The sequence below is a fragment of the Dama dama genome, chromosome 26 (genome assembly GCF_033118175.1).
Source record: "Dama dama isolate Ldn47 chromosome 26, ASM3311817v1, whole genome shotgun sequence".
Lineage (NCBI taxonomy): Eukaryota > Metazoa > Chordata > Mammalia > Artiodactyla > Cervidae > Dama > Dama dama.
The window spans coordinates 27242120-27258371 of NC_083706.1; the positions used below are offsets into that span (position 1 = coordinate 27242120).

General features: G+C 42.8%; 1 protein-coding gene across 1 annotated transcript in view; it reads right to left on the reverse strand.

The window, feature by feature from the left end:
* The window catches only part of SLC2A12 (solute carrier family 2 member 12), a 59644-nt gene extending 44803 nt beyond the window's left edge, over positions 1–14841 (reverse strand). The window contains exon 1 of the mRNA XM_061130423.1: positions 14565–14841. Coding sequence (XP_060986406.1) covers positions 14565–14679 — 115 coding nt within the window. The 5' untranslated portion in view covers positions 14680–14841. The remainder of the gene's footprint in view (positions 1–14564) is intronic.
* Between the last annotated feature and the right edge of the window lie 1411 nt (positions 14842–16252).

The window sequence follows — 16252 nt, forward strand, 5'->3', positions numbered from 1 at the left end:
ACTTCCCAGAGCTAACCTTCAAAACTTGCCGTCCTCTTAATCTCGTTCCTTAATGCCTGCCGAAAGCCCAGAGCTAACACGTTCTTGTCTCAAAACCCTTGATCGAATCTGTGCCTGCAGGTCTGACCCAGCAGATGAAGCCATAGGAAAAAAAGGAAGACTGGTTTTACTGATGGCAGCAATTTCATTAAAGAGGGAGTCAAGAGGGCAGGGTATGCCATCGCGAGCACCCACAGCGTCACTGACAGAGCTAACCTGAGCCTTAACCCTGGGGGAAGGAAAGACTGTGAATCTATGTACAGATTCAAGATATGCCTTCCGTGTCTTACATGCCCATGCAGCTACCTGGAAAGAGAGAAAACTTCTAAATGCAACAAATTCCCCTATAAAATGTGGGGCTAAGATTTTACATCTCATAGAGATGGCTCAAAAACCAAAACAGGCAGCAGTCATCCACAGCAGCAGGTATCAGAAGGGAACTTCTCAAATTTCCCAAGGAAACGACGGGGCAGATCAGAAAGCAAAGGAAGCAGCCCAGATACCCGTAACTGAAAAGGCATTAATCCCATCCCTTATCCCTTTTAACGTTATACCCAGGCACTGGACTTTAGGAGAGATCTGGGCCCAAGACAGAGGGGGGACCTTAAGGAACAGATGGCTCGTTGTATATAGGTCAGAAGTTGCTCATATATCTCTCTGACCAATGAAAAAATTATTAAAGGGCTACATGATTCTCTCCATCTGGGGAGAGATGCAATGTCTATGATAGTCTTCTGACTTTTTTTTTTTTTTTTTTTACAGGGAAAAGGCTCCCAGAGATGATTAAAAGAGTTACTTGAGCCTGTGCCCTCTGTGCCACCCATAATCCAGGAGATAACCTCAAGCCTCCCCCTCTTAAGCCCAGTCCAGTGTGGTGGGACTTACCCAGGAGACAGGACTAGCTAAGTTAATAGATTTCACTCAGATGCCCTCTTTCCAGGACTTCAAATACTTATTAGTCTTTATAGATACTTTTACTGGATGGACAGAGGCTTTCCCCTACTAGACCAGAGAAGGCAACTGAAGTGGCTAAGGCTCTCCTAGAGGAAATTATTCTTAGATTTGGATTGCCCCATCACCTCCAGAGTGACAATGGGCCTTCAGTTGCACAGGTCACTTAACAGCTTTCACAGGCTTTAGGAAATAAATACCACCTCCATTCATCCTGGAGACCTCAGTCCTCAGGAGAAGTGGAACAGGCTAAAGAAAATCCTGGGCAAACTCCATCAGGAAATGTCAAGAGTCATGGCATCACCTGCGGCCAATAGCCCTCTTAAGGGTCAGGGCAGCTCCTAAAGCAACCACCAAGTTAAGCCATTTTGAAATGATATTCGGAAGGCCATTCCTTACTCTGGACATGTTAACTGACCCAGAAACCCAGGCTCAACTTAAATACATTATAAACCTAGGCCAGGTCCAGAGGGCAATACAAGAATAGAGCAACAGAGTGTAACCCACTCCAGATGAGAGTCCCAGGCCCCCTGTTGTAAACCCTGAAAAACCTCGAAAATAGAGTCCCCAGCGACCAGCTTCTCTCAAAACGGAAGGTTCTTACCAGTCTTTCTGAGCACCTCCACAGCAGTTAAACTCCAGGATGTCCTCAGCCGGGTTCATCTGTCTAGGATTAAACCTGTCTCCACTGATACGTTACAGGAACCTGAAGACCCACATTCCAGCCATCCCTGTGAATCCGCCCCTTTCTCCAAATCTCCACAGGATCAGGGGGACCCAGGTGAAAATTCCTGAAAATTCCAGGTGGATGAGTGAGCCACTCCAAGACTTGAAGCTCTTATTCAGAAGGGACAAAAAGACTTCTTAGCCTCTGGCTAAGTACCTGTAGCCACTGTCTTCCTTTTGCCTTCTGGTACTCCAATCTACTTGCAGATTAATCGAGATGCTCTGGTAGATTTAGATAATTATTGTCTTCTTTGTTCTCACCTTCACTCTTGGAATTTATTAAACTTCTCTGCCCACACTGGATGATTTAATTATGATCCTGACTGGTGCAACTTCTTGTTGTTTAGTTGCTAAGTCGTGCAACTATGAAGCTACTAATTGCCTTAGCTTTTTCACGCCTCTGCAACTAAGACCATTTTAGTCCAGGAAGGACTTCGGCCGCTGATGGGAAGAACCGATTCATTGGAAAAGACCCTGATGCTTGGAAAGATTGAGAGCAGGAGGGGACGGGGGCGACAGAGGATGAGGTGGTTAGATTACTCACCGACTCAACAGACACAAGTTTGAGCAAACTCTGGGAGATAGTGAAGGACATGGAAGCCTGGTGTGCTGCAGTCCACGGGGTCACAAAGAGTTGGACATGACTTAGCGATTGAACAGTCCAAGGAGGCCTGGGACCAACAGGTTCAGTCCTTCCATTTTAGAAATAGAGAAATATGTGGTCTCTCATTTCTTATCTGGACAGGGCCCAAGTTCCTCTCTCAGTTGTCCTCCTATTGATATTTTGGAGTTCGTGTCTACAAGGACCCAACTTGAATTGCTTACCGTGGGTGGGGGTAGAGTGGATCTATCTCCTGTTTCATATTCTTTTCTCTTTCATCTCTATCTTCTTGTCCTTTCTTTAAATGTGCATTTCTAATAGCTTCTCTTATTTATCTTCCACATCACAGATTTCAGATAATAATTCTGCTTTTGCAGTTTTAGACTCTGACACTTCACACCTTTCCTATTAGGTCTATCTGCATCTCTGATCTCAACTAGCTCCATCTTCACCTCAATTTACTCTTATCACCAGCTGTTGTCCTGCATCTCATTTTTCCCCCCCAGAGTCCATTTTTTAAAAAAAATTATAGAAAACAGAAATCAGATACTGTCCAAAATATATGTATGTCCTGTAAAGAGAAATCTCAGAATGCATGTTTTGCCTTTGTATTTAAAAATGTACTTGACAGTAACTGGCTTGCCACATTCTCTTTACCCAGCCCCCAAATCAGTTATGATATTTTTGACTGTAGGAAACCAAAAACCTGAAAAACAAGGGCATTTATTGTTTAGTTTGTGAGAAGACCAAGTTGAATTTGGTGTCTCCAAGGATTCACACCCTACCCATCCGTCTGTCCCTGCCTGCACAGGGGGTTGGCTTTTGTCTCCAATCTGTCACCACATGTACAGGTGGCTGTCACAGCTCCAGGCATGAGACGCTCTCACAACCAGATGCACAATGGAGAAGGCTCAGGGCAAGGGGTTATCCCCACGTGCCTCTTTCCTTTTATCATGGAGGGAACTTTCCAGAAGAACCCTGAAAGATGATGGCATTCACAACATGCTAACCCAAAAGACACCATCTTGGCATGTTGAATATTTCATGTGAGAGGTACTTTCTGTTATACCCGGAGGAAAAGAACATCCTTATCTCAGAAAGCAAAGGGGCACCAAGAAGGATTTGAATGAAGACACTTGCTAAGTTTTTCCGCTGGTTTACTACACTTACCTCATACTCCTGTCATATTCTCATGACAAATCAAGCATAAAAATACTCAAGCTTAATCATTTATTTGAGCTTTTATTTCCTTACGAAGGTTTCCATGTCACATAAAACTTACATTAATTAAATATGGATGCTTTTGTGTTCATCTGTCTTTGTTGGTTTAATTTCTGGACTCAGTCACAGGCCCTAAAAAGGTTGAGGATAACTTTTTACCTCCCCACAAAGACTTATCCTCATGTCTCACTGACCAGAACCAGTGGGTTCCATAGTCAAACTTGGCTGCAAGACAGAATAAGTATCTGAATCTTCTAGTTCCCCGTTGGAAAAGAAAAGAAATAAAAAGGAAGTTGGGATAGCAATTACGTTTTCGGTGTCTGACACACCTTACTCTAACCACCCAGCTGCAGTTGGAAATGTTCTTAGTTAGACTTGAAGGAGCAGTTAATGTGCACAGATGCTAGCCACATTTCTGATGTCTGTAAGTTATTTTTCTGGTGTGACCCCACTGACCTGAGAAAGGAATTTTTTTCCTTCTATTTTTTGGTCCCCTGATTGTGAACGGGGGATAACATCTCTGCATTGTATAAAGCAAACTTTCTTTTTTTGCTTGTCAAAAACAGTACATGTGAAACTACAACTTCTAGAATGTACCACTCCAGTGGCTCATCTGAGCTTTGTCTCTTCTTAACACTGATTTTCACATTCTATAATACCACTGTCCTTCATTTGTCTAGCCAGAGTTGCTGAAGTCTTAGAAATTGTAGCTGCTAAGAGATATAGAATGGGAAGAGATGGTGATAGGATAGGGTGGGAAGAATTATACTATGGAGCAAAGCCTTCTGACCGTCTCAAAAAGGCAGCTCCAAGAGGTCTGTGGAGATATCATCCTTTGATCGATGAAAATTCTCTCAGTAGGGATGCTCAGTGACAGTTTGTGGAAAACTAAAATATTACTCCCTGTTTTATACATTGGGCTTCTCCAGTGGCTCAGCAGTAAAGAATTTGTGTGCAATGCAGGAGCCACAGCAGAAGTGGGTTCAATCCCAGGGTGGGGAAGACCCCCTGGAGGAAGACAAGGCAACCCACTCCAGTATCCTTGCCTGGAAAATCCCATGGACAGATGAGGCTGGCGGGCTACAGTCCATGGGGAGGCAGAATCGGACACAATTGAGCAGCTGAGTGCAGCACAAGTTCTAACCCACTGATAAGTATACCTGGCTTTAAAGTTATTGCAATTTTGCATCTCTTTCCATCTTTTCAAGAGGATTTTCAATATACAGTTAAGAGGGGGTGAATCTGGAGAACAAACTAGCAGCCATTTACCCAGAGACCTCTGACATCTCCAGAAAGGAGATTCTCAATCTGCGTGAACTGTGGTGAGTGAAGGACATCTGAAAACTGATAAAGTCTTCAAAAAGGATCTTCTTCCCATCAATGCTCACTAAACATTAGGAAAAATAGTAACATACACATTTGTCCTTCAAGATTCCATACATATACATAGATGTGATGAAGTAAAAGGTTTTAATTCAAAGTGTGAGTGAATGCAGAGTAGCTGCCTGCCATTTTCTAATCATTAAATGTAAAACTGTTAAAACTATTATGTGAGAATTTGAAATTGTTTTTCTATTTAAAAAGGATTCCAGGGACTCAAAAATGGTTGAAAGTCATCCTCAGTGCTTTAAAAATTCTTTAATTAAGGAAATGAATGGGGAGAAAATAATATTGTAAAGCTTGTGGATGTAAAGTTCTTAGGAAGAGCACTTTATTTGCTAAAAATGAATACCTGGATGGCTATCTCAGGGTTAAGGGAAAAGGCCATGGGTCATGTTGGTAACACACAGGTGAGCCATGGGAGGGAGAGGGAGAAAGGGAGAAAATGCTAAGAAGCATGAATTTGTGTGTGTGTGAGAGAGAGAGACAGAGAGAGAGAGAGAGCTCAAGAAAGAATGGCCAACAGAACCCAGAAGTAAGACAGATGAAAAAAAAGGTCAGGAGATTTTGTCAACTTGTGGAGGATGGGTAAGGATGAGGAATGAAGATAAGAGAAAAATAGTACAAGAGGTTTGTAGCTTCTAGCAAAAATTGGTTGACAAGAAAGTCCCTAAGGTGGATTTGACAGGAGAATTGTATGAATGGGTCCACCTAATATTTAATTGCACTATAGCCCTCTTCAAATTGTCAGTAAGAATCTATGAAGAACTTGAGAGAACAGGATTTGAGTATGTGAAGGAAAGGATTGTGATCCACGCATGGACTAGAAGAGGGATAAGAGAAAAGACCAGCTCTGGGAAGCGAAGGGCAAGAAACCAGGGTAAATAGGAAGTTGGTGTAAAAAGTGATCAGAAACCACTTTCTGATCCTAAGACTCCTAATGTACACCAGTATACTGTGTGTGTTTGAGCACGGGCAGAGAGCTGGGGAATAAAGAAGCATGTGACTTCAACTTTATGGGAGCTGGAGCTATTTTTGTTTAACTGTTAAAAGAATAGTGGGACTTTCCTGGTGGTCTAGTGGTTAGGACTATTTATTTTCACTGCCAAAGGCCCCATGTTTAATCTTGGTTGCACCACAAACTGCGGTGCAACCAAAAATAAAAAATAAAAGGATGGTAAGGGTTTAGAGGCATGCAGGAAGAGTTTTCCAAGACCCCCTAATTCTGTCACCACTATCATCACTTTCAGAAACTTTTCTTGATTTCTGTAAACCAATAAGATCTTTTCCTAATAATTCTTTCTGTCATGTTACTTATCACACAAAGGTTTCATGACATGTCCCTACTTAACATCTTCAGATTCTTTCATAACCCTCTTTCTCCTTCTTTGAACTCTGTGCTTCCATCAGACAAACATATTTGTAGTTCCCTGAATGTGCCATTCTTTCTTCTCCAAATTCATATACAAGCTATTTTCTCTGCTTAGAATGTTCTCTGTAAACTTATTGGCCTCAGTGATACTCTCTTGACTCAGCTTAGCCATACTGTCTTCTAGGATCCCCTGTGCACTACCAAGGCATATGTGTCTCGTCACCTCCTCCTGTCTACGTTTCTTGATCTCGTCTCTCTCATCACCCATTGGTAATATGCATCTGCATTGCACAGATGTCTCTGGTTTACCATTGGACCCAGGTTCTAGCATCATGTCTGATTCTAGGACATGCTTAATATTTGCTAAATGATTGTCATTATTTAGATTCTTATCTCTCTGATGAGTTGGTAAAACTTATGGACCCAGATAATACTTTAGATATTTTTATTTTTACACTGAAGTATCTTGCACTGTACCTCTTACACAGAGATAGTCAATAACTATTGCAGAATTAGAATGGGCTTTAGTTTAGCTCAACAAACACTTCACTCATTCACTGATTTAACAATTAAGCATGTACTCCGTGGCAGTACCATTTTGGACACAGAGGGCAGACAGGTTCATCTGGACGGTCAGTGCAGTCAGCAAGGCGGGCGTATGGAGCACCGTGTTGACACATTTCCGAGGCTACAAGATAGCGGCACTAATGCCATATGCACACAATCCCTGACGGCAACACAGAGGAAAAGGCACAGTTCCTACCTCATAGGAGCTATACGGTATTTTCTAAACAGTTAGCTCAGAGATCTGACAGGTTCAAGAATATATATTTTAATCCAGAAATGTATAATCTTATAGAAAAAGACATATCATATGGAAAATTAGGGAACTAGCTAAAATGAAACGCAATGAAGTTCTGAATCAAGTGTGATGGGTACCCAAATTCACAGATCAGATCACGGAACAGAGCGGAAAGTAGAGACATCAGTGTTGGATGGTATTATTGTTCAAGTGCAAAACCCTGGCGTGGATTTAGAATGTGAAAAGTGAAAGTGTTAGTTGCTCAGCCGTGTCTGACTCTATGTGACCCCATGGACTGTAGCCCGCCAGGTTCCTCTGTCTGTGGAATTCTCCAGGCAAGAATCCTGGAGTGGGTAGCCATTCCCTTCTCCAAGGATCTTTCTGACCCAGGGATCAAACCCAGGTCTCCTGCATTGCAGGCTGATTCTTTACCGTCTGAGCCACCAGAGATTTATAACACTGAGGTTTAGATCTCTAGGCTGTTATCCATGCTACATGGAGCAATCACTTTGCTTTTCTCCCGGAGGTACCTCGGCTTAACGCTGAAGGTACAGTTTGGAATCAGAGTACTTGGTTAGTTAGCAGCTAGGCTCCGACATATCTAGTTTAATCTTTCTGTTCCTCTGTGTCCTAAAGTAAAGACAATAATATCACATACCTCATAAAGTTATGAGAATCAATGAAATAGAAAAGTAGCTGGTGCACACTAGTAAGTGCTTGGTAACTGTTAGCTTTTGATCTCTTAGCTTCAGTTTCCTTATCTGTCAACTAAGGGTAATGTTACCTCATTGAATTACCCACAATAATCATTCAATAAAGATTTGTCTAGTCTGAATCTATGGAGTGAAATCTCCCTAACAAGTAAGTAAAACTTTGAAACAGTCTCTTACTGATAGCGAAGGAAGTAACATGATACCTTGCTTCCAGCATAACAATTCTGCCTTTTCATACATTCCTGAATCCCTTTATTTTTGGCAATACCTATACAATGGGACTTAAATCCTGAAAAATTCTTCTTGTGATTTTGCCTTGAGTTTTCTACAATTTTGTTTCCCAATAGAAATGAAACATTCATTAGCTAGGGATGTTCTTTCACAATACTAACTGATTAAAATTACAACTTTCCCCCCTATTCTTTATTTATCATCTCTATTTTATTTCATTGGCCATGCCACAAGGCATGTGAGATCTTTAGTGCCCCAACCAGAGACTGAACTTATGGCCCCTGCAGCGGAAGGGCGGTGTCTTAATCACTGGACCACCAGGAAAGTCCCTCTTTTATTCTCAAAAAGCCTTGCACATCTGAGGCTGAGATGCCATATATAAATTAGCATTGCGCATGGCTCATAAACTTGCACAAAGGGTGTGGAAACAAGTGCATACAGGGGCAACACATTATAAAATAACAATAATATAAATAAAATAATATGGATGCAGCTAATAGCCACAGAGCCTAATAATGGCAGTCAGACCTTCGTCATGATTGTTTTTGAGAAACAATTACTTCCAGTTCAGTTCGGTTCAGTTGCTCAGTCACGTCCTGCTCTTTGTGACCCCATGGACTGCAGCACGCCAGGCCTCCCTGTCATCACCAACTCCCGGAGTTTACTCAAACTCATGTCCATTGAGCCGGTGATGCCATCCAACCGTCTCATCCTCTGTCATCCCCTTCTCCTCCCACCTTCAATCTTTCCCAGCATCCGAGTCTTTTCAAATGTGTCAGTTCTTCGCATCAGGTGGCCAAAGTATTGGAGCTTCAGCTTCAGCATCAGTCCTTCCAATGAATATTCAGGACTGATTTCCTTTAGGATGGCCTGGTTGGAGATTACTTCCAAGGGATGCACAATTCTACAGTTTAAATAATACTTGATTTTCTTAAGGGGAAAGAAAATATTCCTAAAAGTCAAAAGATTGCATTTTTCTCCCCGATAATTCAGCACAACAGTATAAAGTGAGTCACAGTCAAAAAAAATGAAAGTTCCCCAAAAAAATGAAAGTTCCTAAAGTAAGAATAATGTGATAAATTATTTTAGTTTCATCACTTCCACCTAAATCGTATAGAAAAATTAGTATATCACTGGAGCATAACCATTTAGCAAATGCATAAATGAGCATGCTGTGATACAGGAAAAACAGCTTTACCAAGGAGCCAAGATAGAAAAAATAAAATAGGAAAAAAAACCTCATATGACTTTATGTTTACTATAAAGGTAGTATATTTGGCTCAATGTTTCAGCTTGGAAATGCTTGGAGGGATTTTAGGTTCTATGTCTTTTTTTCTTTTCTTTTTTTTTTGCCATACTGCCTGTGGGTCCTATTTCCCTGGTCAGTGATTGAACCCAGGCCCTCAGCAGTGAAAACACAGAGGCCTAACCACTGGACTGCTTTGGAATTTCCCGAGGTTGGGTACTTTCTGAGGGAAGAAGGGGTAGGGAATTGTTCTCATTTGGTGCTTGGCCAAATAGCTGCTTGGAAAGCAGCCTGTTTCAACTTTTCTCCTTTCTCACACCATGACCTGGCGTACTTCTGGGTGACTTTCGTTCATTGCCTTATTTTATTCGCTAACTCGTCCACCTGGGGAAGGCTGTTCCTGAGAAAAAGCTGAATTTGGGAGCCCCAATTCCATTCGATTTAAATGCCTGTGCTCCGCAACAAGAGGAGCGACCGCAGTGAGAAACTGGGGCACCGCACGGCAGAGTAGCCCCGACTTAACACAACTAGAGAAAGCTTGCACAGAACAAGGAAGACCCAGCATAGCCAAAAATTAACCAACTTTTAAAAAAGAACTAACTATTCTTCAGTGACAAAATATCATCCCACACATCTCTAGCAATTAAAAACTGCATTTTAAAATGGGCTGATTCACCTTTAATACATATATGTAAATTATTTTCCATAGTCGCCTCCAGAGTGGACTCATTGTATTTTGAGTTCTGTTTTTCTCAGCTACTTCGGAGTCTAGACCACTAAAAAGTACACCCTAGAGAATACATAAAAAATATACCTGAGGGCTCCCAGTAGGGTCCTTCCAGGCTTGTTCCTAAGAACTCAGTCACTCGGGTCCTGTCGGCAATCTTACTAGCAGAAGGGTGATGTTGAAAATATCTAACAATTGCACCAAGGTACTGGTGCAAGGTACCGATGTCAAAATAGACATCGCCTTTAAACCTGCTTGGGCACGCTGGTATCCACAGGCTAATTTCAGGCCCTCCAGGTCAGGGGCACTGTTGGAGGCTCCTTGGCCTGGCCTTGTCTGCCAAGCTCTGCCACCACAGGCTGTCATTAATGAATGTCTGCTGCTGTGGCGGCAGCCTAGAGGTGGTTTGTGACAAGCGGCAATCTTCCCCAACCTCTCGGGGTGACATGACATTAAAGGGAAAAAGGTCCCTGCTATGTGAGTTAAACACCCACCCAGAGTTGGCAGTGGAACAGCTTCCGCCATATTTGTCTAGAGGTTTCTCCCTTACCTGGGAAATCCTACAGACAGAGGAGCTACATACAGTCCATGGGGTCACAAAGCGTCGGACACGATTTAAACCACCACCACAAGTCCCGGAGAAGCCATTTACCCAGGTCTCACTGTCACAAAGCCCCTCAAATTTAGATGTTTGATATGATTTCCAAGTGAGGTTAAATGTACAGACCCAAAGATAAGCTGATTGAAGAGAAAGAGAAGACGGTTATCTTTAAATTTGGTCTTGTTTTCAGAAAAAAGCATCTATAGTCCCTCCTAAATTCAGATGTCTATAAATTCTGCCATTTCCTTGGGAATATCAAGCCATACACAACTTTTTTGTTTTTTGCTGTTGTAACTGCCATTTATTTGTTAGATACACATGTTTTTCAAAGCACAAGCTTTGTCTCAGGCTTTGTCACTTTTTCTTTTGATACATATATACTGTATATGGTTTACTAAAAAAAATCCCCTGCTTTTTAAAAGGTATAGTTGATTTATACTATTGTATTAGTTTCAGATGTCACTTTTTAATATGTGGAAAGCCTGGGAAAATGGGAATGGTCAAGGTCTGGGTCTTCCCAAAGTAACTTCCCAACGTTGGTCTCACAGTCAAAGCTCTGTTATCAGGTCAAGGTGGTCAGTCTGATCTTCTCTTCCCTGAAAACAAGTCTATTCCCCAAAGTCTGCTCAGTCTATCTTACAAGTAAACTTCCCTTTGGGCTGTCTGAGGAAGCCTGAGAAGGCCAAGCCCGACTCAATTCAAGAGGGACCCGTTTAGGCTAATTCTGAGAGCCCGAGGCTCATAGTAGGAGCACAGTAAATATGCCCCAACCTCAAAAACGTGACCTGCATAACCAGAGCAGCTATGGACCTGAGGTTTGCTAATGTGATCCTGACCCAGGAGCCGGCTCAGGGCCCCAGGGGATGCGAGGGGAGCAGAGAAGCAGCCAGGCCACAGGTCCTTCTCTCCACACATCTCCCCTTTCCTCTAAAGAAGTGCCACATTCACCCGTCTCACACACTGACCAGCTCCTCAGACTCCATTTGCAGAAACGAGTCCACAGATTTAAACATGTTTGAGGACAACTGCCATAGCGCAGTCACCTCGGTAGCAGAGGTGTGCATTTCTTACATCTCAGACTGCGGGACTGCGGCAGCTCAGGTTTAGAAGGGTCTGGGAGGGGATGAAGTGCAGTCAGGGTCGCTGACCCGATGAGCCTAGCTCCAGCGATCTGGGCTCCAGCACATTGGGCAGTTGGGTCTGCGGTGTGGAAAACGTGCACTCACACAACGAGTATTGTTCTGTTTCTGGCCTTTTGGGCAGATCTGAGTGGGAAAGGCGGAGAGAGTGGGATAATGGGGGACTTAAGGAAACCCTCTTCCCAGCCAGTTGTTGAATCATGACTTAGAGGAGCCTGGGAGACGCAGCAGCTGAGAGGAAGGAGCAGGCCCCGCTGGGCCCCAGGCTGCCAGGGTCCACTTTGCTCAGCCACCCCCTGAACTTGGGCCAGCCACACATCTGGACTCCTGCTCTCCTTGTGTGAGGTGCTCTAGCCATCCATGTTTCTCGCCTCATCTATATCTGTTGCTGGCTTTAAGCACCAAGATTGCAAATTGAGCTCAACCTTGCCCTACAAGGTCAATTATAACATGTCTATGAAAGCTGAAATGTTTACTAAAAATGTACCCATTTAAGCCATAGCTTCTTGAAAATGAATTTAAAGTCATTAGCTTCTGGCCACTGGAACAAAGCATTCCTTCCAGTTTAGAGGGTTTGGCCAAGGAGAATCTGCCAACCCTTCTCACTATGCACAATAGCATTAAGGGGTGCAATCACTGGGTTTTTGTTTTGTTTCAATTTTCAGTATCTCAAATGCTTTAATTACCTCATCCTGGGTTTATAACTCATTCCTCTTTGCACATTGTTTTCATCTAGGAATATAGAACAACTTGCTACCTTCAAATGCAGGAAAAGAAGGATAATTATTAAGCATATTTTAAATACTTGAAGTTTCCTGCATGAAGCTATGGAAGTTTAAAATATAAAGAAGTTGAAAGAAGTTTTTGTCAAATATTTCATTTGACATCTTTGTAAATCAGACAAAAATACAACCCCAATAGAAGAGGTGAACTAACTTGTCAAAACAGCTGAACAAGTCCATACTATGTGTTCATTATAATTGCCTTTGGGTACCAAGAGTGTCGAAGACAATTTAGGAAAATTTATGAAAATAATAATAAGGTTTGTATTTGTCTAAATACAAGCTGCATATAGCACCCATCAAAGCTATATTCATTAAGGAGTTAAGAAAAGCATTTAAGTTTCTTCTTCTACATGATAAAGATTCATTTAAAGTTAAATGTAAAAGACAATTGATGGTGTTTATTCATTTAGTGTTTCTATTCAACAGTTTACAGTTGTACTTTAAACTGAAAATTGTGTGTGTTCAATCTTTAGAAACACACATACTTGCTTTCCATTGTGAACTTGGACAATCTGACCTATTAAAAGGACACTATGCTTTCAAAGACATATCAAAATGAAATAGTCCATTTTTGATTGTTACCATGGAAGCCCCTCCAGCATAAAGTTTATTTTCAACTTCTTTGTGACATTTATCACTGACTCTATATAGTTAAATGCTTTTGTCGCTATTACCACCTCAACTCACCCTCCAGCTCAATCTTGCGAGAATTCAGAGAGAACTTCGCCACTCTTTCTCTACTCCCCAATACAAGTTTCTTTTGTTTGTTCTTGGACTTAGATCACACTTAGAGAAAGTGGCAGCTCTGCTGAAGAGAGGACTGGGCCGTAGTGTAAGGGACCCCAGATATTAATTCTTGACTAGAAGGAGGGAAGCTAGAGAGGGCTGAGCTGGAGGGCAGGGGAGAAGGAGAGCTTCTCCATTTATGAGGAGGGGTCGCTTGGTGCTTCAGTTCCAATGAGGATTGAATTCCAAGATCAGACAATCCCACCAGGCAAACCTAAGCATACAGGGGACTTCCCCTGGAGGTCCAGTGGTTAAGGCTTTGCCAGGGAACTGGGGAACTAACACTCTGCATGCAATACATAAATCAAAGTAAAACAAAATTATTTTAAAATAACAATTGTTAAAAAAAAATAAGTATACAGCTCCATCCCAAGGTGAAAGATAAATGCTTTTTGTATTTATTTGGTGGTTTGGATTATTCATGAAATTCTAATATATGGCCTGGGAATGTATTATAAGATTAGAGGGAGCAGAGCTGAGAGAAGCAGGGGAAGGGGGTATTATTTGTGTTTGATTTCATTTCAGATTACAATGAGTTGCTATTCCTTTGAATACTAACTGATCAGAAGAGGCAACTAAATGTGGGCAGTGTGTTTGTGAAAATTGTTAATATGGAAGTGAATATGGTTTAGCAAAGTTAACTGAAATGAATGAAAACTTTTCCAAATTTCATCTCCAGAAGGAAAAGTATTAAACAAACCTCAGTCTAACATGCCAGTTTTAAAGAAAGCAGGAGCAAGTAAGCAGACGTTTTAGACTGCAAACAAGGCTCAAATTCATTACAAAAAGACGCTGGGCACTTAAAAGCAAAGTTGAATTTATTGATTATGTAACTAATAATTTTAGGAAGCCTCCTTAAAATGCTGGTTTTTAAAATGGTGGTTAGAATGTCCAATTGTTACAGATTATTCATGTGTGACAAGAAATGAAAAAAAAAATGTGTGTATGTGGGGGTGTGTGGGGGTGTCTTCATCGGCGCGATTATCTTGCCAGTCAATTTCTCCAAAGGAAGGAGATTTATCCCTGATACAGCCCCCAAAGAGGAGGGGACCCGGCTTAGGAGGAGTGAGACTTCAGTCTTCACATTAGGGCTCCTTGTCGCTTCTCCCACCAGATCCTGCCCCCTTGTCTCCAGGCACCTTGCACGCTCACGTGGACACACACACGCACACGCACGCACACGAGTGAGACACGCGTCCAGCGCGCTCCTCTCGCGGTCCCCCGGCCAGGCTGCCTCGCTTTACCTCGCGCCCAGGGAGGATGCGGGCCGCCGCTGGCTCTGTCGCTGCCATCAGCCTCCGCCGCTCGCCCCTTCGGTTTCAGCAGACTGGGGCCCTCTGCGTTTTCAACAGGTACCATGGTCACGTAGAAGTTACAGCCGTTCCCTGGGCACCAAACCGCCCCGACTTTCCCAGCTGACACGAGCGGTCACTTTCCCCATGGTTGCATGCTAAAGAAAGGTGGGGAAGAAAAAAAAAAAAAACTTCGAGCAAAGCCAATTTGATTTGTGACCAACTTTGTTTCTATTTCCGAAAGCTTTGCCCTTTTCGGTGACACACGCCGTTGCTATTCCAAGCAGCCTATCACAGGCGGTGGGAGGGCCGAATCTCCCGAGGATTGTTTTTGCCTGCAGATGCAGAGTTGGAAGCAAAGGATTTCAAGGCTTGGGAACCTGAGCTCTGACAGTGTTTGGCCCTTCGGTAGTGGGGAGCTCTCCTCTGTCTGCACCTTTGAAAAGAGGCAGAGAAAAGAAACAGGCAGATCCAAGCGCAAGCTGAGGGAGGGCCTGGAATACTCACAGATGGTATTAGTTAATCTTGCAGAGGAAGGAACAATTTATGCAGAGACACACCAGAAAGGAAAATGTGTCAATGTTTCTGCAAGACTGTTATTCCAAGAGTCATGACACTTAGGGAAGTCAACAAAGCATGAAGCATAGCCATTGTTTCAACCTGATGCTACCCTAGGTAAACACCATACATATTCACTCTCTCCAAGGCTTGTCAGACAAATGGAGGCCTGAGACCCAGCGTAGGCAAAGTCAGAATGCACAGATTCTTTGGACTTTTTGCACCCTGGGGTTACAGCAAGATAATCCAGTTTATTTATGCATAGCTGTTTAAGGGAGGAACTGACCCTAAATTAACTTATGATTTATACATTTCCTTTGCTTATCGTTAGATGTTTCCATGTATTTCTTTTTCTTCAGAGAATCAGGCAGCAAATGGAAACAAACCTGTGTTGATCCAACTAGTGTTTATTATGCACCTCTTATATGTCAGCTGCTAGTGCTGGAAAATGGCAGTTATTCGAGTGTAGCCCAGCCCCCTTCCGATTCAGAGGTGAGTGGTTCAGACTCCAACAGATCAGCCTGTCCCCACTATAGAATGTGTGGTGCGGTGATGCTGTGGCTTGCATTTGTTCCCAGGATGTGTTATCATTGTAGGAGCAACAGTTGTTTTTTTTTTTTTTTTATCTTCAAGACACACGTATTCTAATCAGCTCTTGGTAGTCTCTTGGCTTCTTTCTTCTCTCTGCTGGGAATTGATGACCTCGGCTGGGACATGTTCTTGCGATGGATCAGCTGTATAATTGCTTTTGTTTAATGATCTCAGGCCCCGTGTCTCCAGCAGCTTCCTGGCACCATGGATGTTTTGGGGGTGTTTTCTGTAGTCTTTGACCAAGTAGAAGATAAACCTAATTCCAGAATCCCTTACTATGGTGAAGAGCAATTCAGCAATTCTCAGTTTGCTTTCTGTAGCCGAACCACACGGGATCTCCTAGGGCAGAAACCAAGGAGACGTGCAAAGGAGTAGAACACAACGTGACTGCCACGTTGCTGCCGGTGCCTCTGACCCTGTTCTTTATTTCGCTGTTGACCCAGCGGGGGCCACGGGTTCTCCCCAGCCCTGTCCTCTGCTCACTTCTCTCT